At 69.0% G+C, this 18,396-nt stretch overlaps 8 protein-coding genes across 8 annotated transcripts; 5 read left to right on the top strand and 3 right to left on the bottom strand.

The window, feature by feature from the left end:
* Window positions 1-198: 198 nt before the first annotated feature.
* Window positions 199-1,584, bottom strand: RHOBADRAFT_54994 (uncharacterized protein; the record flags this gene model as incomplete). Its single annotated transcript, XM_018417604.1, has 3 exons — window positions 1,446-1,584; window positions 691-1,380; window positions 199-606 (listed from the first exon to the last, which is right to left on the bottom strand). The coding sequence occupies exons 1-3, from the start codon at window positions 1,563-1,565 to the stop codon at window positions 199-201; spliced, it is 1,218 nt and encodes a 405-aa protein (XP_018269264.1). The 5' UTR covers window positions 1,566-1,584.
* A 334-nt stretch (window positions 1,585-1,918) lies between these two features.
* On the bottom strand, window positions 1,919-2,511 carry RHOBADRAFT_45782 (uncharacterized protein; the record flags this gene model as incomplete). Its single annotated transcript, XM_018414667.1, has 5 exons — window positions 1,919-1,946; window positions 2,024-2,048; window positions 2,117-2,191; window positions 2,291-2,322; window positions 2,390-2,511. The coding sequence occupies 5 exons, from the start codon at window positions 2,509-2,511 to the stop codon at window positions 1,919-1,921; spliced, it is 282 nt and encodes a 93-aa protein (XP_018269263.1).
* A 233-nt stretch (window positions 2,512-2,744) lies between these two features.
* Window positions 2,745-3,847, top strand: RHOBADRAFT_45781 (uncharacterized protein; the record flags this gene model as incomplete). Its single annotated transcript, XM_018414666.1, has 2 exons — window positions 2,745-2,960; window positions 3,035-3,847. The coding sequence occupies 2 exons, from the start codon at window positions 2,745-2,747 to the stop codon at window positions 3,845-3,847; spliced, it is 1,029 nt and encodes a 342-aa protein (XP_018269262.1).
* A 645-nt stretch (window positions 3,848-4,492) lies between these two features.
* On the top strand, window positions 4,493-6,239 carry RHOBADRAFT_45780 (uncharacterized protein; the record flags this gene model as incomplete). The annotated part of the gene is made up of 2 exons (XM_018414665.1): window positions 4,493-5,640; window positions 5,708-6,239. The coding sequence occupies 2 exons, from the start codon at window positions 4,493-4,495 to the stop codon at window positions 6,237-6,239; spliced, it is 1,680 nt and encodes a 559-aa protein (XP_018269261.1).
* A 775-nt stretch (window positions 6,240-7,014) lies between these two features.
* RHOBADRAFT_54991 (glycoside hydrolase family 5 protein) lies at window positions 7,015-9,694 on the bottom strand (the record flags this gene model as incomplete). Its single annotated transcript, XM_018417603.1, has 16 exons — window positions 7,015-7,150; window positions 7,374-7,379; window positions 7,410-7,472; window positions 7,544-7,696; window positions 7,761-7,839; window positions 7,906-7,966; window positions 8,054-8,111; window positions 8,186-8,286; window positions 8,364-8,451; window positions 8,524-8,534; window positions 8,601-8,611; window positions 8,677-8,752; window positions 8,799-8,912; window positions 9,011-9,079; window positions 9,144-9,163; window positions 9,250-9,694. 16 exons carry the CDS (start codon window positions 9,692-9,694, stop codon window positions 7,015-7,017), a joined length of 1,491 nt encoding a protein of 496 aa, XP_018269260.1.
* A 712-nt stretch (window positions 9,695-10,406) lies between these two features.
* RHOBADRAFT_54990 (uncharacterized protein) lies at window positions 10,407-11,157 on the top strand (the record flags this gene model as incomplete). Its single annotated transcript, XM_018417602.1, has 5 exons — window positions 10,407-10,509; window positions 10,587-10,660; window positions 10,736-10,783; window positions 10,892-10,972; window positions 11,059-11,157. 5 exons carry the CDS (start codon window positions 10,407-10,409, stop codon window positions 11,155-11,157), a joined length of 405 nt encoding a protein of 134 aa, XP_018269259.1.
* Window positions 11,158-13,510: 2,353 nt separating this feature from the next.
* Window positions 13,511-14,021, top strand: RHOBADRAFT_45776 (uncharacterized protein; the record flags this gene model as incomplete). Its single annotated transcript, XM_018414664.1, has 3 exons — window positions 13,511-13,517; window positions 13,607-13,839; window positions 13,926-14,021. The coding sequence occupies 3 exons, from the start codon at window positions 13,511-13,513 to the stop codon at window positions 14,019-14,021; spliced, it is 336 nt and encodes a 111-aa protein (XP_018269258.1).
* An 811-nt stretch (window positions 14,022-14,832) lies between these two features.
* On the top strand, window positions 14,833-18,378 carry RHOBADRAFT_45775 (uncharacterized protein; the record flags this gene model as incomplete). Its single annotated transcript, XM_018414663.1, has 3 exons — window positions 14,833-16,321; window positions 16,399-17,300; window positions 17,365-18,378. 3 exons carry the CDS (start codon window positions 14,833-14,835, stop codon window positions 18,376-18,378), a joined length of 3,405 nt encoding a protein of 1,134 aa, XP_018269257.1.
* Window positions 18,379-18,396: the final 18 nt, after the last annotated feature.

The following is an 18,396-nucleotide window of genomic DNA, read 5'->3' as shown; positions in this document are numbered from 1 at the left end:
GCGTGCTCTCTCTATTGTGTCCTCCTTGCGAATGCCAGAGCCTGGTTTACCCATCTCGGGCCCGTCGTCGAGAGAGAAAGAGAAAGTCGAGCGGCCTTCTCAAGTCGAGAGAAGCGCTCTCGACGACCGGAAGAAGGAGCTCGACACGCCTCTATTCCATCGCCGTGTACGTCTGCAGCCCTCGCGATGCTGTCTCCTTTAGCTCCTCGCCACCTTCTCGCTCGCGCCGCCCTTGCGCACCTTCTCGCGCCACTGTTCGTCCCACTCGCGGCTCACCTCGATGCCGTACTCGGCGCACACCGCCCTGCCCCTCCTCGCGAGCTCCTCCTGCACGTCGTACAGCGACACCTCTGCGCCCTCGGCGAGTCCCTCCCTCGCCCGTACCACGCGCCGAGCGTCCTCCTCCGACCGGCGCACGAGCCCACCTTTGAGGGCGGCGGGCACGTTGGCCTCGCGGCCGAGGAGCTCGAGGTAGTAGATCGTCGACAGCAGAGCCGTGTCGTTGCACGTTGAGCCGGGCAGCTCCCGCACGCGACCCGACCTGACGGCCGAGCCCGAGTCGGGGTCGAAGGGCGTAATCGGAAGGCGCGAGTGCGGCTGCGGGAACTACATACGGATTTGAGCAGGGTCAGTTCATCGGGACCTGATGCACGTAGAAGGGAGCGAACAAGGGAAAGCAAGCCGACGCACTGCTGCCTGGACGCTCTCGTCGACCAAGACCGTCGTCCGGATACCGTCGAGGGCCTCGATGCCGAGCCCACGCCAGACGATGGCGAGGTCCTTGACCGTGACGACGTCCCGATTATAGTCGAGCGTGTCGAGGCCCATCGACTCGCGCGGGAGAACGAGGTCGAGCAGCGGCTCGTTGTCGGCCGACTCGGTGGTGGCGACCTCGCCCTCGGCGGACGTATCCTTGGCCGTGCTGGCGACGCTCGGGGCCGGCTCGAGGCCGATGGCGTGGAGCGCGGTCGCCAAGTTGTAGATGCGCATGGCCGAGAAGACGACGATGCGGACCTCGCGCACAGGCTCGCGCTCGAGCCCCTCGGGCCGGCGGCGGCGGTACAGGTAGGCGAGGAGCGTCGACAGGTACGGGCGCACGATCAAGGTCGAGTTTGAGCTGCTGACGCGGCACACAAGGGTGTAGCTCGGCGAGAGGACCACGACGAGCGGCGGAGGGCGAGAGGCGGCCGCGCTCGACGCCAGGGTGACGCCGCTCTCGTGCGCGAGGTCGAAGTACTGGGACGAAGGCGGACTCGGCGACACGCTGGGCTGAACACGCAGTCGGCCGATGTCGCTCTTAGTCGCCGCCCTGGTGCCCGTGCCAAGATGGGCGCGACGAGCGGCGAACGGCACCGAGGTAACTCGAGCTGCGGACAAGCCCTGTGTCGCATCCCAAAGGTCAATTGTCGGCACGAGATAAAGAGAGAGGCAGGGAATGGGCGCACCTCGCGACGTTGCTCGGCTCGAGCAGCCAGCTCGCAAGAACCGCAGGTCGGCGACGCCCAGTTGATGCGACTCGAGCTGAACGAGGAGCCACAGGTGCGGCAGGTGTACGTCGCCGGCATGCTGGACGGCCTTGCGACGAAGACGAGTGGGCGAGGGAGGTCGAGAAGAGCCGAGGCGAGGAAGCGAGACGAGATGAGGGGCGAGCTCGCTGTCGCTGGCGCTAGCGATCTCGGACAGACCAGACGAGCGGCGAGGCCGAGTACGTCGGTGAGGAACGGACGAGCCGGACAGCAGAAGCCGGCAGACAGGAGAAGCTGGGGGAGGAGAGCGGGGTCGCGTCCGCGGTCCTTGCGCAGCGTCGCTCGGACCTTGTCTCTCGAGGAAGCTGCGGCTGGGTCGAGTTGCACGAGGGAGAGAGGTACAACAAGTACGACGACTCGGATTGGGTACAGGGCGAGGAGGAGGAAGAGGTTCAACGACTTGCGCCGGCGGCGACTGCGCTGTGGAGGGGACGACGAGGCGAGGGTCAGGGTGACGACGTCGAGGGGACTTGTGGGTCGGCGAGAGGAGCACGTACTTGGTCCTGGTGAGGTTGTCGATGTCTGCGGCGCGGCAAGAGGGAGAGTGAGCGGCTAAGCGGGCGCGAGAGGTGGGAGGGAGGAGGACGCACAGGTCTGGAGGGTGGCGTTCTCGGCCTTGAGCTTTTCTGCCTCGCCCTGGACCTCGCCGACTCGCTGGAGGAGAGCTGTGTGGGGGCACAAGGGCGGTCAGCGGTGCGGCGGAAGAAGGAGGTGCTCCCCCACGCGGACGAGGACGAGGCGAGGAGAAGGGGGCGGCGGCGCACCTCTGAGGCCGTCCTGGCGGTTGACGATCTCTCTGTGGGCACAGGGAGCAGTGTCAGTCGGTCTTCGCACGGGCAGAGAGAGCGAGAGGTGCGACTGACTGGACGAGGGCCTCCTTCTCTGCGACGTCTGCGGCACTGAAGCTCTCTGCTGGTTGGACGAGAGCGGGAGGTGGGCCCCAGGCGTTGTCTGCGTCGACTGAGCTGGCGTGTGGTCTGCTCATGGCGGGCTGAGAGCGTGGCGACGAGGTGGTCGACGACGCGGAGCTGGGTTCGCTCATCTCTTCCTCACTCGCGTCTCGACCACGCCCACCAGCTGCACCAGCGACGAGCTAGCACTACTCTCGAGCTCGACACCCACCGCCCCCGTGCACGCGCCACCTCGCCAGCTGCCGGCCCACCCTCCCCTTCCCTGCACCGCCCTCTCTCCACTTTCTTTCGTTTGACCCTGTCCACCATGGGCGCCAACCAGTTCGACAGCGCCACCTACCTCCGAGGACTCGGCTGGGCAGGTCCCGGCTCGTCCCTCAACAACAGCGCAGCCGGACGCGCAAAGCCCGTCACCGTCGCCCAGAAGAAGACCCTCTCCGGCGTCGGCCGCGACCGCGACACGTCCTTTGCCTGGTGGGACGCCGTCTTTACCTCGGTCGCAAAGAAGGTCACCGGCGACAAGGTGCGCCCCGCTTCCTCTCGCTCTCGTCGGCCCGCGAGTCGAGCCCAAGCACTGACCCTCCCGCCTCGACGCAGACCGAGCACCACCGCACCTCGACCGGCATCCTGTCGCACCGCCCACCTCCTCCCGACGGCAACGCCTACGAGCCCCTCACCGACGCGCAGAGGAGCGGCCTCAACCTCGACGCCATGGCCGCCGTCAAGGTCGAGCTCGCGCGCCGACAGCTCTACAGCGGCTTCCTGCGCGGCACCGCTCTCAGCGGGTCCGGCGGCGACGACGAGCGCAATAAGGGCAAGGGCACCGGTAAGGAGAACGGCGCGGCGGCGGGCTCGAGCGACGACGAGGACGACGCCGGGTCGTCCAAGAAGCGCAAGCGCGACTCGGCGGCGGGACCCGGCGGGAGCGACGGGCGCGCAGCGCGCAAGGAGGAGAAGCGCAGGAAGAAGGACGAGGACAAGGCGGCGCGGCGGGCGGCCAAGGCGGCGCGCAAGGGCAAGGCGCGCGCCGAGGACGAGCAGGACGAGCGTGCGACGGCGCCGGTCGCCGTCGTCGAGGAGACGGTCGAGGCGACGACCACGTCGACGCCCGTCGTCGAGCTGGCGCAGGCGTCTCTGTCCAAGGAGGAGCGCCGCGCCGCCAAGAAGATGCGCAAGCTGCTCGAGCCCGGCTCGACCGCGACCTCGACCTCGACCTCGGCCCTCCCCTCTCTCGCGTCCAGCACCGCCTCGTCCTCGGCCCTCGCCTCGACTTCCACCACCCCTGCACCTGCCGACACGCCACTCGACGCCGACGAGCAGGCGTACGTCGAGGCCAAGGCGGCGGCCAAGCGGGCCGAGAAGGAGGAGCGACGGCTCGCGCGCGCGGCAAGGAAGGCCGGGCGGGCTTAGGGCGGGTGTGCAGCTCGCGCAGGGCAGGTCTGCGACACTGGAGCGGGCGCGCGAGAGCCGGGCGTGCGCCAGAGGGCGCTGTTGTTGTCATTCTACCCTTGGACTCTTGCCGGCCGTCCCCAGGTCGCGGCTCTGGCCCGACTCGCGTCGGTCGGGCACGGCTACTTCTTGTGCCTCTCTGCTATGTGCTCGTGCCTCGAGCGTGTACGCTGCTTGCCTGGGTCGAGGCGATTTTTGGCCGGCTTCACTCGGGGCGCGTGCGCTGTCCGCCGTCCGCTTCTTCGTCCGCCTCCTTTACTGATCTGTCGTCCCCGGGCTCGCGGAACTCTGTTACCCCGCACACGGACGCTCGACCGTGCCCCTCTCTTCGACAGAGGCCCCAGAACCTGATCCCTGTCGTCCAACCTTGTCCTCGCCGCCCTTTCTCCTCACTCTTCCGCCCTCAACTCGCCTTTCCTCGTCAAGAATGGCGCCGTTCCCGCTCCAGCGCAAGCGCAGTGCGACGCTCGGGTCGACGCTGAGTCCGGTGTCGGACTCTGCGCAGGTGCGTCCCTCTCTCGCTCTCGTCGTCGTGGGGAACGTGGGCGGTCGGTCGTGGGACATCGCCTCGAGCTGACCCTTGTCCTCGTCGTCGTCGAGCAGGGCATGTCGCGCACACAAAGGGCGCTGTCGAGGCTGTCGAGGCTGCGGCTGCCGTCGATGCGGGCCGAGTCGAGTCGCCCTTCGCTGCCGCACACGCCGGCGTCGTCCAACTCGGTCGACTCGCGCCCGCTCAAGCACGCTCGCCGCCAGAGTCGCTCCTTCTCAACCTTCTTCTCGTCCCCTCTGTCGCCCTCGCCCTCGCCCTCGCCCTCGCCCGCGCCTCCCTCGTCGTCGTCCAGGCGCATCGCCCTCAAGCGCACCAACTCGTTCCCGGCGCTCATCGAGTACCCCAAGTCGCCAGCCGCCTCCATCTTCCCCGACAACCTCGACCGCGACAGCTGGGGCGCCCCTCGCGACGTCACGCTCCGCCTCGAGAAGGCCAACCTCGAGTCGACCTACTCGCCCGCCGCGACGACGGCGACGACGGCGCCCATCGTCCCCTTCCCTCGCTCAGCCGCACCGACCCATCACCACGCCCAGACGCACCGCTCGTTCCGCCTCGACGACGACGACCTCGTCGTATACGACACGCCGCCCGAGGTCTCGCGCTTCTCGTCGTCGACCGAGGACCACTCGTGCGACACGACGACGACCATGAGCGTCTCGTCGTGCGCCTCGTCGTCCATCGTCGCCCCGCTGTCGCACCGCGCCGTCCTCGACGTCTTTACGGCACCGAGGGACAGCGTCGGCGAGCCGCTCGACCTCGACTATGAGCTCGAGAGGGGCATCCCGCGCTCGTCGCCGCCGTCGCCCCAGGTCTACCGCCACCAGCCCGTCGTGTCGCACCCTCACGCGTACCTCGGCGACGTCTCGATGGCCTCGCCGACGCCTGTGCCGAGAGGGCCGAGCGCGCGCAAGTGGGCCAAATCGTCGACCTCGTCCTCGTCGCGCGACGTCATGGACCCGGCGATGGAGGGCTTCTCGTTCGCGGCAACGTCCGCCGTCGTCCTCGGCGCCGACGCGCTCCTGTCGAGCAAAAACAGGCCGACGCCGCCGCCGACGCCGCGCATCGTGCCCGTCGGCGCCAACACGCCGTCGCCGTTCCTCCTGCCGCGCCCAGTCGCCGCCGGCTCGCCGTCGCTGTCGAGCCTGATCCTCGAGGACCTCACGACCGAGTTCAACAAGGTCGCGCCCGTCGAGCTGCCGTGCGGGTGCGTCCCTCCTTCCCCCTCTTCTCGACGCACGGACCCTCACTCACGCATCTCGCCTACTCTGCAGCTTCGACCTCCCGTCGACACCCATCTCGCCCTCGTCGCCCGTCTGGCACGGTCGTCCCGTCCCGACCTTTGCGCCGTCGCCGCCGTCGACCCCTCGTCCGGCGGCCGGTCCCGACACGCCCACGCCCGTCGCCTTCCCACCGGCCTTCCCCTTCCGCTGCCCCTCGCCCCCGCCGAGCTGCGCCCGCAAGCCGAGTCGCACGCAGGTCGCGCCCCTCTCGATCTCGCCCTCGCCGCTCCCTCGCACAAACTGCCCCTCGACTTCCTCGACTTGCACCTCGACCTCGACCTCGTCCAACTCTCTCTCGCCGTCCCTCACGAGCACCTCGTCCCTCTCACTCTTCTCGCCCTTCACTTTCGGCTCGGCGTCGGCGTCGGCGTCCGACATGGGCTCGTTCCCCTCGCCGCCGACCTCGCCCGCGTCGAGCACGGCCTACTACCCTCGTGGCGCCGGCCGCATGAGGCCCAAGGTGCTCCCGCCGAGCCCCGAGTCGGTCGTCATGGTCGAGGCGGTGTCGAACCGTCGCTTCTGAGCCGGCGAGGGCGCAGCGAGAACAGCTCGGCGCCGGCGCCGGGCCCCTTTCCTTCTTTCCCCCGCCTCTCAAAAGAGCTCCCTTCTCCTCCTCGACCTCTCTCTCTCTCTCTCTCTCGAAAAAGTCGCACAATGCGCCAGTCGCTCGTGTGTGCAGCCCTTCCCTCGTCGCTTCGTATCGTCCCCCGGATCCTTTTTGTCAGTTCGCCTGTTTCGACCGTCCTCCTTCTTCGTCTTTCCTTTCGCCCCCCTTAGTCCTCGCCAGTTCCCCGTCTAGAGCACGACCTTAACGCAACTTCGTCAGTCAGTCCTTCCTCTCGTCCTGTCGAGAGCTTGAGAGAACGAGAGCGAGCATTCTACAGCTCGGGCAAGCCGATTTCCAGTTCTCGTCAGCTACGTTCTGCGTCTCGCTCAGCTAGCTTTACAGCTCAAAAGGGAGCAACGTCATCCATGCAGCGACGCAACGACGAGCGAAGCTGCGCAGCTCTAGCGTAACTCGCTCTGACGGCCGTCAGATGAGAGGCTCGAGCGAGCTTGTGTCGAGGTTTCCTCTGCAAAAGCCCTCTCTGCCGACGGTGACGCGCTCGACACGATGAATAGGGACACTGTTACACCGCTGAGGAGCGCAAGGCGCGCTAGGAAGGACAATGTCGCCGACGGCCGGCGAGCGCGCGAACGGACAAGAGATCTGTGCATGCTCCTCTCTCCCTCGCTCCCTCGCGCCGGCCTGCTGCAACGCCGACAGCTCCGACACGTAAGAATCCGTTCTGCGCGGACTAGAAGACGGGCTGCGGGCAGGTGACGCCGACGAGCGAGGTGGGCGGCGTGCGGCCGGTCTGGCGGTGCCAGTGCTGCGAGACGAGGAGGATGTTGGCCTGGTCGGCGACCGAGTTGCCCGACGGGTAGTACATACTGCGAGGGTACGAAGGAGGTGGGCGGGCGGCAAGGGGAGGAAAGAGGCGAGGCAGGAAGGGAGGAAGAGAGGGAGGGAGAAGGGGAAGGAGAGGAGGGACAAGGTCAGGAGGAGTTCTTCATCGAGGCTGAGAAGGGGCTTGTCTACACTCACGAGTAGCCTGTGTAGGGAGAGAGGGCACGTCAGTAAGTCTCGAGATCGGCTCGAGCGAGAGGCTCGTTTGAGTAGGTCGCCAAAGGCTTTGGCGACGAGGACGCACCGTCGTTGTGCGAGACGTAGCGGCAGCACTGCGGGTCGTGGCCCATGACGTTCCAGATCATACTGCGAGGCGGGAAAGGGAGGATGAGCGGCGGTTGGGCACGGTCGGAGAAAGAGGGGAAAGGAGGACGCACTCGCCGATGTTCGGTTTCTGAGATTCGATGTAGTTGAGGTAGTCGGACAACGGCAGCGAGCTCTGCGTCGTCGTCCAGTCGTACTCACCGATGAGGAACGCCTTGCCGAAGTACGTGTTGGCGAGTTGGCCGACCTCGTGCTGGATGATGCCGCTGCGAGGACGCACGGACCGTCAGTGCGAGCTCGCGCCCTCAACCACGCAGAGGGACGACGAACAGGTTGCGTGGGTAGCCGTGATCCGTCATCATCGTGATGTAGCGCGACTGGAGGCCAGCCGCCTCGGCGTTGTTGGTGTCTGCGCGCTCAGGAAGGAAAGGTCAAACGAGGAAGGGCGAGGAGAGAGGGGCCGATCTAGACGCACAGTTCCAGAAGCCGTTCGTGCCGTCCATGATGAGGTGATTGCGGTCGTATTTGGCGATGATCTGGACGGCGGCGAGGCGGGCATCAGTACAAGGACTGACGGCGGCTCGAGGACGAGGGTCGCTCGAGCGAGTGAAAGGCTGACGCACACCGCGGACGGTGTGTGTCCAGGTGAGAGGTGGCCACATCTCTTTGTTGATGTACCCTCTGGAGGAAGGGCAGCGAGTCAGCTCGTCGTCGAGGCGAGAAAGAAAGAGACCGCGAGAGAGCCTGGGACTTGCCCGAGCTCGTTGCCGGTCTCCCAGCAGAGGATGGTCGGGTCGTTGGCGTAGGCGACGCCGGTGTACGAGTTGATGCGCGAAACGAACTGCGTGACGTAGCTCTGCGGCGTCGAAGAAGATCGTGAGCCACTTGGGAAGGTCGAGTTGAGGACGGACGAGGGAAATGAGGAGGACGCACAGTGTAGGCGCTGATGACGCCTCGATTCGTGTAGAAGGCTGCACCACCATTGGCGAGAGAGCCGCTGCGAAAGTTGAGGAAGTCGTACCTGCGCGAGGAGCGGTCGTCAGGGGACGAGGGACGAAAAGGAGGGGAGCGAGAGGCCAAGGGGCAGACTCACTTGCCGCCATGCTGCGAGCAAGGGTATCGAGAGAGTCAGTAGGGGTTCGAGGAAGGGCGGCGAGATACTCGACGCACGTAGTAGGCATCTGCGGCGCGAGACGAGCTGGTCAGCTTTTTTGCCGTGGACGAGCGGCGCGAGACGAGGGCGCACAGTTGTCGGTCAAGGTCATGATGACCCGCAGACCGTACTCTCGTGCCGCATAGAGTACATAGTCGCGAACGTCCCACTGCGACGCAAGGAGCAGGGTCAGTACGGGCGTCGAGAGGGAGCACGAGGAGGATCAGACTTGCCGCCGCCTCGTTGATGACGGTCTTGGTCGGCTGGAGGTTGTACGGGTTCTTGCCGAGGTAGGTGCCGACCGAGATGCCGCACGTCAAAGCGCGAATCTGCGGGCGAAAGGGAGCGAGTCAGTGAGGCGGTCCGTGACGTTCCCGCGGGACGACGGCGACGATAGACGACTTGCCGTATTTGCGCCCATGGCCACTGCGATAGCCAAAGCTTCGCGAATGCGCGCCTTGTCGGTGTAGGAGCCGAGCGGACCGTAGTTCTCGTCCTGAGAGGAGAGGAAGTTTAGTCGCTCGAGAGTTTTCCGCGAGAGGGAGAGAGACAGGACGGACCTGGCACAGCCAGTAGATGTCTGCGACGACGTGTGTGGGTGAGCGAGAGTGACTCGAGGGGAGCAAGACCACGGAGCAGAGAGGGTCTAGGGAAAGAAGGACGCACTTGGACCGACGACGACGAAGGGCTTGCCGTCGAGCGTGAGGAACTTGTCGCGGAAGACGGCGTGTCGGACGAAGGACGTCGGTTTGGGCAGCGTGCCGGTGCCGCTGATCATGGTCGGTGCGACGTAAGGCGGCGCGCAGGTCGAGGCGAGGGACGTCGTCGCGGCGACGAGAGCCCTGGTGGCCGTCCCGCCGCCAAACTGCCCTGGCGGTCGCGTCGTCTGCGAAGAAGAGCTCGAAGCGGTGGGCGAGGCCGTCTCGACGGCGTAGGCGGGCGTCGTCGTCGGGCGGAAGGTGGTCGCACGGTCCGGCGGGTACCGCTTGTCGAGGTCTCGCCGGTGGAGCGGAGCGTCGTGATGGCCGACTTGGGGAGCTCGGTAGAAGCCGTCGGCGCGAGCACCTTGCAGCGCGAGTGCTGCGAGGGCGACGATGGACGCGTACAACATCGGGACGAGAGCGCGGCTTGGCGTGGACGAGGAAGGAGTGACGAGGGTGGGACGAGGGGGAGAGGCAGCACGCAGGTGCGCGGAAGGCGAGCGTCGAGCCGGGCGACAACACGCCAAGGAGCACGAGGCGACGAGGGCAGAGCGACGAGGCAAGCAGCAGCTGCGTCTCCGTTTCCCCGGCTTCCACTCGTCGTCGATCGCGTTTGTTTCGCCGCGGTCGGCACGCTCCGGAATGCTTGCAATTGTCAAGCGCAACGCCGGCGGTAACTAGATCCGGACCTGGGCTCGCGTGGTCGAGCCTCGACGGAGTGCAGCAGAGTGCGCGCTCGAGCCTGCTCGTCAGAGTTTCGACGTCGCTCTCACTCGTCACGCTCGACGTCGCATCGGCTTGGAGATTTGGCACGATCGCAGCGCTGTCCGTACAGACCGTCGCCGGCCGGCTCGCTGCGGTGAGAACGAGCACGACTCAGGGGAGGTCGAGGTGCGAGTGTGATCGACCAGGCTCGGAGGGCTGGCGGCCGGCGGCTGCTCTGCGCCCGCTCGACCCTGATCCACCACTGCCTTGGGTCGCACACAAAAGCACCCGCTCCAGCACCCCCGCGAGGCGCAGCAAGCCCACCTGCGCGCGCCCTCCTCCTCTTCCCCCCCCCTCCCTCCCCCGCTTGCCGCTTGGAGACGTTCGGTCCGCACCCCCACCGCCAGCGCGCGCGCCATGGTACTCAACCTCGACCAGCACCCACGGCAGCAGTACGACACGCCCTTGAGCGAGCCCGGCACGCCCGTGCGCGCCGTCCTCCTCGGCCAACATCCGCAACGTCAGTCCGCCTCGCTTCTCCCTCTCTCGCCGTCGTCTCTAGGCTCGCAGGCTGACAGCATGGATCCACTCGTACAGGGCTACTCGCCGTCGCCGACTTGATGAACCAGGGCGACGTCGTGCGGGTCGTCGCAGGGGTTGCCGACATCCTGGTCCGTCCACCGTCCTCCTCCCCCTCTCTGCCCCCTCCCTCCGAGCCGAATGCTGATCGCGTTCTCACCCGACAGGATTGCGGCGTAGTCCTCAACGCGCAGATCCCCCGTGTTGATCTCCTCGTGCGTCCCCCTCCTTCCTCCCTCCTCCCCCTTCCCCCTCGAGCTCCGCCGACGCATCCGTTCCGACCGGCGTACCTGACCTCCTGCTTCCTCTCGCAATGTCCGCAGCTGTGCGGCGGCTATTTCGAGTTGACAGAGGTGCGCGACATGCTCGCCGAGGTCGCCAACGACAACTTGCGACTGCTGAAGGTTCGTCTCGCCCCTCCTCTCTCTCTCTCTCTCGGCCTCCTGTGCACCACTGCGGTCCGCGAGCTCACTCTCGACCACCTGTACAGGTCCCAGACGGCCTCATGATGGATCACGGTGGCCCGCCAGCCGTCCAGAAGTGGATCGAGGAGCAGGTCCGGGCCAACACGTTCACCCCGGTCCGATGAGCGAGCGTACTGCGGGCGCACGCAGCGCGAGCGGGATCGCGCTCGCCCGTGCTCGCCGTGCGCGACGAGCGCCGGTGGCGGCAGAGCTCGAGCGGACCGAGACTGGGAGGCTGGACTTGACGTGAGGATTCAGAGAGTGGACGAGGAGCGAGAAGAGCGGTCGGCGAGAGAAGAGGGACGACGAGCATTTATCGGGACACGCACTGTTGTACGCTCTTGCACTTTCACGCCTCAAACTGCACGAATCGGCGAGCCGGCGGCGAGTGAGGTCCGAGAGCGAGCGAGCGAGAGCAGATCTCTCCTCCTTTGCTCCTCGACTCAACTACGGGCTAATCAAGCTGTGCGAGTACAACAACACGTCGACGAAAGGTTCACCGCGCACCGACCTCGCCCGTCACGCCCGCTCAGCTTCGAGCGGGCCCTCGTCTGCGCGCCGCCGCTCGTCCTCGTCCTGCGCGTCAGCGCCACCGGCTGCTCCCTCGGCCGGCCGCACACCCTCGTCCGCTGCCTCTGACCCGCCGCCGCCGAGCGCTCGACGCTCCGCTTCGCGGACGACGCGCTCGGCCTGCGAGTGCCACCACTCGCGCTCGGCCTCGACGTCGACGTCGTCGTCCCGCCGCTCGTCGTGCTGCCCTCGCCCGTCGTCGCCGTCGCCGTCGTCGTCGTCGTGCGCGCCCCGCTCGACAAAGAGCACCTCGCGCGTGCGCACGTCGCCGACGCCCTCGAGGCCGCCATCGCCGAGGCGCGTCTCGAGCACGGCGCGCGGCGCGTACGGGCTCCACACGAGGGCGGCGGCCCTGCGGGTCGAGGCGGGGCCGGCGCCACCTGCTGCGCCGCCTGTGCGGCGCACGAGGAGGAGGACGCGCGTCGAGGGGACGTTGCTCCACGCATGGCCGAGGGCGGCCTGGACGCCGCCGCCGGACGGTCCCGCCGGGCCGTCGACGCGCCACGGGAGCTTGAGCGCGGCGCTCGAGGTCGACGCGGCGAGGCCGGAAAAGTGCGTCGTCTGGGTGCGCGAGTACAGCTCGAGCGGGAGCGCGAGCTGCTCGTGCGGCGCGCCGGGTCCGAGGAAGGCCGGGTGGAGCGGGCGCTCCTCGGCGGGGCTGAAGGCGTCCGACACCTGGTTGACGACGACGACGGCGCAGCGATACTCGGCCGCGAGGCGCTTGAGGGCGTCGCCGAGGGCGCCGAGGTCGCGCGCGCGCTGGGCGAACGACGACGACGAGGTCGCGGTCGCGTCGGCGCGGAACGGGGCCGCGATCGAGTCGACGAGGACGAGCTTGATCGGGAGCGGCGGGCGTGGCGGGTGCGGGCGCGACGCGAGGACGACTTGCGGAGGTCGAAGCGGCGCAGTCGGGTCGCGGGCGAGGGACGAGGGAGGGGACAGGTTGAAGGGAAAGGGCGTGTGCGAGTCGGCGTGGGCAGCGACGCGCTCGATGCAGGCCGGGGCGTGGTAGGCGAGGACGGCGGCGAGCGTGTCGAGGTCGGGGGCCTTTTCGGCGTGGACGTTGTCGAGAAAGTCCCAGGCGGTGCGGGCGTGGCTGGGCGGGAGGCGTTGTGCGTAGTGGTCGGCGAGCTGGAACAGGCGGGACGAAGGGACGGTGCCCTCGCTCGAGATGAAGAGGGCGCCGCCGCCGAGGCCACCTCGGGAGGGCGGGAGCTGGGCGGTGAGAGCGAGCTGGAGGCAGAGGTGGGTCTTGCCGGACGACGAGTGGCCTGCGACCTCGGTGAGGGTGCCGGTGCGGATGCCGTTGCCGCCGAGGAGGAGGTCGAGGGCTGGGTCGCCCGTCGTGAGCGAGGTCGACGGCTCGACGAGGGACGCGACCGTGTCGTCGTCTCCCGGGGCGAGGACGGCTCTCGCGAGTTGGTCGAGGAGGATGTGGCAGTCTTGCGGTGCGAGTCTGGTGAGGCGCGCGAGGTGGTGTGGCGAGAGGACGAGGGCCTCGCTCGGGTGGATCAAGCCGGCGCGCACGAGGTGGGCGCGGTACTTTGGGGCGAGGGCACTCGGCGGGAGAGCCCTCAGCTCTGGCACCGAGTGCATCGGCGCATCGAGGGAGAGGGGGACAGAGCTGGGCCAGAGCCGCGAGAGGAAGACGACGAGGAGGAGGAGGAGAGGGACGAGACTCTCTCGCTCTTCACCCTCACCTCTAGCCTGCACAATGTGAGCACCATTCTACTCGCAGGCCCTCATCAGCCACCCGCAGCCCAACACAGACCAACCCCGCTCACCTCGTCCCCTCTCGCCGCCTCCCTCCCCTTTTCCCGCCTCCGCCTCATCTCATCATCGCACTCGATCCCTCGCTCGAACCACGCCACCGCCACCACAGGGTCCGCGTCACTGAAGTTCCCGACGATGCGTGGTCCTCGGCCTCGAGCGACGCCGGCTCGGACGTCGACTCGGTCGTCTCCGACTCGGACCTCCAGCTCGACCTGTACGACCCCTCGCAAGAGACCCTCAAGGACCGCATCTATGCCCTCAAGGACATGGTCCCGCCCACCACCCGCGCCGCCGTGTCGGACGCCGCCGCCTCGGCCAAGGGCTGGCTCGGCTGGTCCGCGTCCAAGGCCGGCAACGCCGCGTGGATCGTCACCACCACGGCCCTCCTCGTCGGCATGCCTCTCCTCCTCTCGATCGAGGGAGAGGCCGCCCTCGTCCAGCAGGAGAAGGAGTACCTCGCCCAGGTCCGTCCCCTCCCTCCCTCGCCCCCTTCTCCCTCGTCCTCTCACTCGAGTCGAAACCCCTGACTCTTTCTCGCGCCCGCACACAGCCTGGCGCCCCGAACCCGTACGGCGCCCCGGCGCAGCCCGGCGCACCCGCACCGGCCGCCGCTGCCCCGGGCGGCATCGTCCCCGCCGGCTTCTGAGCGCGCTCTCGACGCTCGAGCAGGCGCAGGTCGGCGTGCGGGGGCGCTCGTCGACGGAGGAGAGTGTCGAGACGAGGACGAGCAGAGGAGGGACGGACCGTGCGGGTCCCATGTACAGCCGTGTCGCAACTCGCCTTTTTCCCGCATCCTTGTCGTCGTCGCCTTGCGGTGCGAGAGCGACTCTCGCGCCCGTTCTCTCGCTGCGACCCTCGCCTCGACGAGCGTCCTTTGCACGTGTCGACGCAGCTGCCAGTCGAGCACGAGGCGCTGCTAGAGGCGACTGGGCGCGCTCAGTGCGAGGAGGCAAGCCGCCTCCTCCCCCGGTTCCCGAGCTTGTTCGAGTTGAGCGAGCCGCGAGAGCAGGACACGAGCTGGACGGCGAGAAAGAAGCGCCAGCTCGCACGGTGTCGACGTGTGTGCCAGGCCGACCTCGGCCTGCGAGGCGGACGCAGCCTCGGGCTCGCCTCAAGTCGCCTCGCCGCCGCTCGCCTGCGCCAGAGCTGCGCCGCACCCGCCAGAGCAACCACAGCACCGCATCGACGCACTTGCGCGCACCCACCAGCCCCGCCGCGAGCCACCGAGCGAGCCGCACCGCCTCCACCTGATTGCGACTCGTCCACCAGCACGAGCGACAACGATGCACTGCTGCTGAGCTCCGAGTACACGCCCAGACCCTCTACAGCACCGGTGCGCCCACGCTCCCTCCTCTCTGCGCCCGTCCTCCCCCGCTGACCCCCCTCTCGTCGCCTCGACCTCGGCGTACGCAGCTCGACAGCCCGCCAGCGCACGCGCACCCGCACACACGGCCGCCATGCACCTCCTGGCATCGGTTGCGCTGTGCGCCCTCGTCCTCGCCGTCACGCTGCGCTTCCTCGCGCCGGCCCTCCTCCACCTCTTCCTCTTCCCGCCCCACCTGCGCATCTCGCACCTCACCCTCTCGTCCATCCGCGGCGTGCGCCTCACGACCGGCCACGGCATCCGCATCGACGTCGACTGTGTCACCTTTGCGCGCGCGAGGGGCGACGAGCGTGACCGCGGCGCGTGGGCCGTCCTCCGCGTCGAGGGCGTCAACGTCGTCGTGCCCCTCGAGGCCCTCTCTCGCTCGCGTGCGCCCAAGTCCAAGCGCTCGTCGCACCACCCTCCCCCCCCTTCCCCAGCGGCACACATCAAGGCCGCTCCCCCTCATCCTCCTTCTCCCCCTCGCCGCCGCCGCCCTCACCCTCTCCTCGCTCTCGCGACCCGCCTCGTCCCGCACCTCGCGCACCGCTTCGCCCTGCGTGTCTCGCCTGTGCGCATCTCGCTCGGCGGCGACGGCAACGGCCCGACCCTCGAGGCGAGCCTCGTCGCCGGCGTCAGCTCGTCGCACCGCCCGGCCCGTGCCGCCGCGCCCTCGCCGTCGCGCTCCCGCACCCACGCCCACGCACACGCGCACGCGCTCGGCATCGGAGCGCACGAGCTCAGCGCGTGGGTGCGCATCGCCGGCGTCTCGCTCGTCGACGGGCCGGCCTCGCCGGGCAGCGCCAGCGCCGCAGTCGAGCACGAGCGGCGCAAGCCCGCGCTCGAGCTCCCCGGCGCCATCGAGCTGCGCGCCGCGCTCGAGCTCGCGCGAGGGCGGTGGGAGCCGCGTGAGGGCGGCCTCGAGGTGACGCTCGCGCCCGTCGGCGGGCGCTGCAGCGATGCCGCCGCCGACGAGCTCGAGGCCGGGGCGTGCGGCGCGAGCGAGGTCGGCGGCGAGCTCAACGGCCGGGACAAGAAGGCGCGCGAGGGAGGGCGCAGGCGGCACGCGCCCGAGCGTCGGGCGCAGGACGATGCCGAGGCGCACGAGGGCGCGCTCCTCCTGCGAGTTCAAGAGCTCGAGAGCGTCCTCGACCGCGTCAAGACCGCGCTCGACGACGTCAAGGCGCAGCAGGGTCCGCCGCTCGAGCGCGCAGACTCGCCCGACGGCGCCGACCTCGAGGCGGCGAGCGCACAGCGCGCCAAGGCGGCACGCGCGCGCAAGATGCCGCGCCTCCTCGGCAGCGTCGACCTCGCGCTACCGCCCGTCGTCCTCGCCGCGCACTATGCCGCGCCGTCCTCGTCGCCGGCCGACGCCGCCAACGCCGCCGAGAGCAAGGCGCGCCCGTCGACCATGTCGCTCGCGCTCGCGCTCCGCGGCGCGCGGGTGCAGATGCGGCGAGGGGCGGCGTGCAAGGAGCACGAGGGGTGGATCGCGCAGGGAGAAGAGGCGTGGAGCGTCGGGGCCGAGTGGGCCGAGGTCGAGGGGCGGATGAGGATGGGGCAGCTCGTGGACGAGGATCGAGGTGCGCCCCTCTTTCCCCTCCCTCTCGCGACTTTGACACGCATGAGACCTCGAAGCCTGACGTATGACCGCGCGCAGATGAGCTCCTGACGGGCCCGAGTGCCACCAAGGCCCTCTCGCTCGGCGCCTCGAGGATCGACCTCTCGTCGACCTGGATCCCTTCCTCCTCCTCGGCACCTCCTCCTCCCAATTCCTCGACGTCTACCGCCGACTCTTCGGCTGCATCCGCGCCCTCGACCGCACCACCGCGCAACCACAACGACCCGCTCGTCGTCGTCGAGGGCCTGCTCGGTCCCCTGCGGGCACACGCCGCGTTCGAGACGCTCGCCGCCGCCGTGCGCATCCTTCACTCGCGCCCGGCGCGTGCGTCGGCCCCTCGCACAGCCGCATCGAGCCGGCCCGCCTCGGCGTCGCCGTCGTCCTCCCCATCGGCGGGCGACCGGCCGACTTCGCGCCGCGTGTTCGGCCTTCCTCGAGTCGTCGGCGCGCTCACCCTGTCGGGCATCGAGCTGCGGCTCCAGGGTCCCGTCCTAGCGCCGTCCGAGCCCGACCCGGCGCGCCTCGCCGCGCCCGACCCGGACGACCCATTCTTCCGCAGCTGGGCGTCGCCCGAGCTCTTGTGCGTCAGCGCGCCGCGCGTCCGATGCGCGTTCGGGGCGCAGTGGGACGAGCGCAGCGTGAGGAGGAGCGAGGTCGAGCGACGCGCGGCGGACCGCGCGAGGCGGCACCACCGCGGCGTCGAGCGCGAGCGGGCCAAGCGCAGCTCGCAGCGCGAGGAGGACCGGGACCGAGAGCGCAGCAGGAGCAGGAGCAGGAGCAAGAGTCGCGTCGTGCCGGACGAGCGGCCCGGCATGCGCCGCACGGCGACGAGTGCGCTCGAGGACGAGCTTGGCGTGCCGCCGCCGCCGGCGCTCTCCGAGGACTACTCGCGCAGGCGCATCAAGCCGCTCAAGGTCGCGCCCAACCTCAACAAGGACCTCGTGCGTCTCTGCTTCTTCCCCTTTGTCTACCAAGCGTGCCCTGACCTCGATCGAGAGCGCGCAGGACCAGTTCTCGTTCGAGTACGCGACGCGCCTCTCGGTGACGGCCGACACGCTCAACGTCTTTATCCTCGCGAGCAACCACGAGGAGCACGAGCATGAATCGGCGAGCGCCTACGACTCGGACGACTCAACGGCGTCGGCGCCATCGACTGCGGCGGCCGACGACGGCGACGCTCGGCAGCCTCGCATGCGCCGGCGCAGCACGTACGGCATGCCGGCGCTCCCGTCCGACCCTGTTCGACTCGACATCCTCGCGCTCGGCCCTCTCGAGCTCACGTCGGCCGTGCGCGCGCTCGGCGACGAGTCGCTCGACGACGCGGCGGGCACGCACCTGGTCCCGTGGGTCGACGCCGCGACATGCCGCGGCGAGCATGGCGTGCTTCTCGAGACGATCCAGATCGACCTGTGGCGGCCCGTCGTCATGGGCTGTGTGCGCGACCTCGCGTCGGCCCTGATGGCGTCCAAGCGGTCCCTGGCCTCGCCGACGTCGGCGCCGGCCAGCGACGCTCCAGCTCGGCCCTCGTCCGCCATCCGGCCTCTCGTCGACCTCCTGCCCGCCGACCAGAACCTGTACATCGCGCTCGCGTCGTTCGACCTCCGCATCGCCGGCGCCGACCCCAAGGCCGACCCGCACTCGTGCCGGGGCGTCGCCCTCCACACCGGTCCGCTCGTCCTCCAGTACCTCATGCAGTCGGCGCACGAGCCCGGCTCGGCCGGCGACTACGCCGCGCGCGCGGCTCTGCGCCTCGCCGAGGACGTCCGCATCGAGGCGAACGCGAGCGCCAACCCGGACACGCCCGGGCTCGGCCCGCCGCCGGTCGCGCTCGCCAAGGTGAGCCTGCACGGCTGGAGCGTCGACCCAGTCGTCGATGCGCGCGCGAGTCGAGGACGGCGCCGTCGCGGCGTCGGCAAGTACGGCGGCGGCGGCGGCGGCGCAGCAGGTCAGGCGCAGCGAGGCGGCGACGAGCACGCCCAGCACGGGCCCGACTGGGAGCTACGTGGGCGAGCCGTCTAGAGCTGTGCGACGTATCCC

The sequence above is a fragment of the Rhodotorula graminis genome, assembly GCF_001329695.1.
Source record: "Rhodotorula graminis WP1 unplaced genomic scaffold RHOBAscaffold_11, whole genome shotgun sequence".
NCBI classification, from domain to species: domain Eukaryota; kingdom Fungi; phylum Basidiomycota; class Microbotryomycetes; order Sporidiobolales; family Sporidiobolaceae; genus Rhodotorula; species Rhodotorula graminis.
The sequence above is the reverse complement of the archived record's forward strand: the minus strand, read 5'-3'. Positions and strand labels throughout refer to the sequence as shown.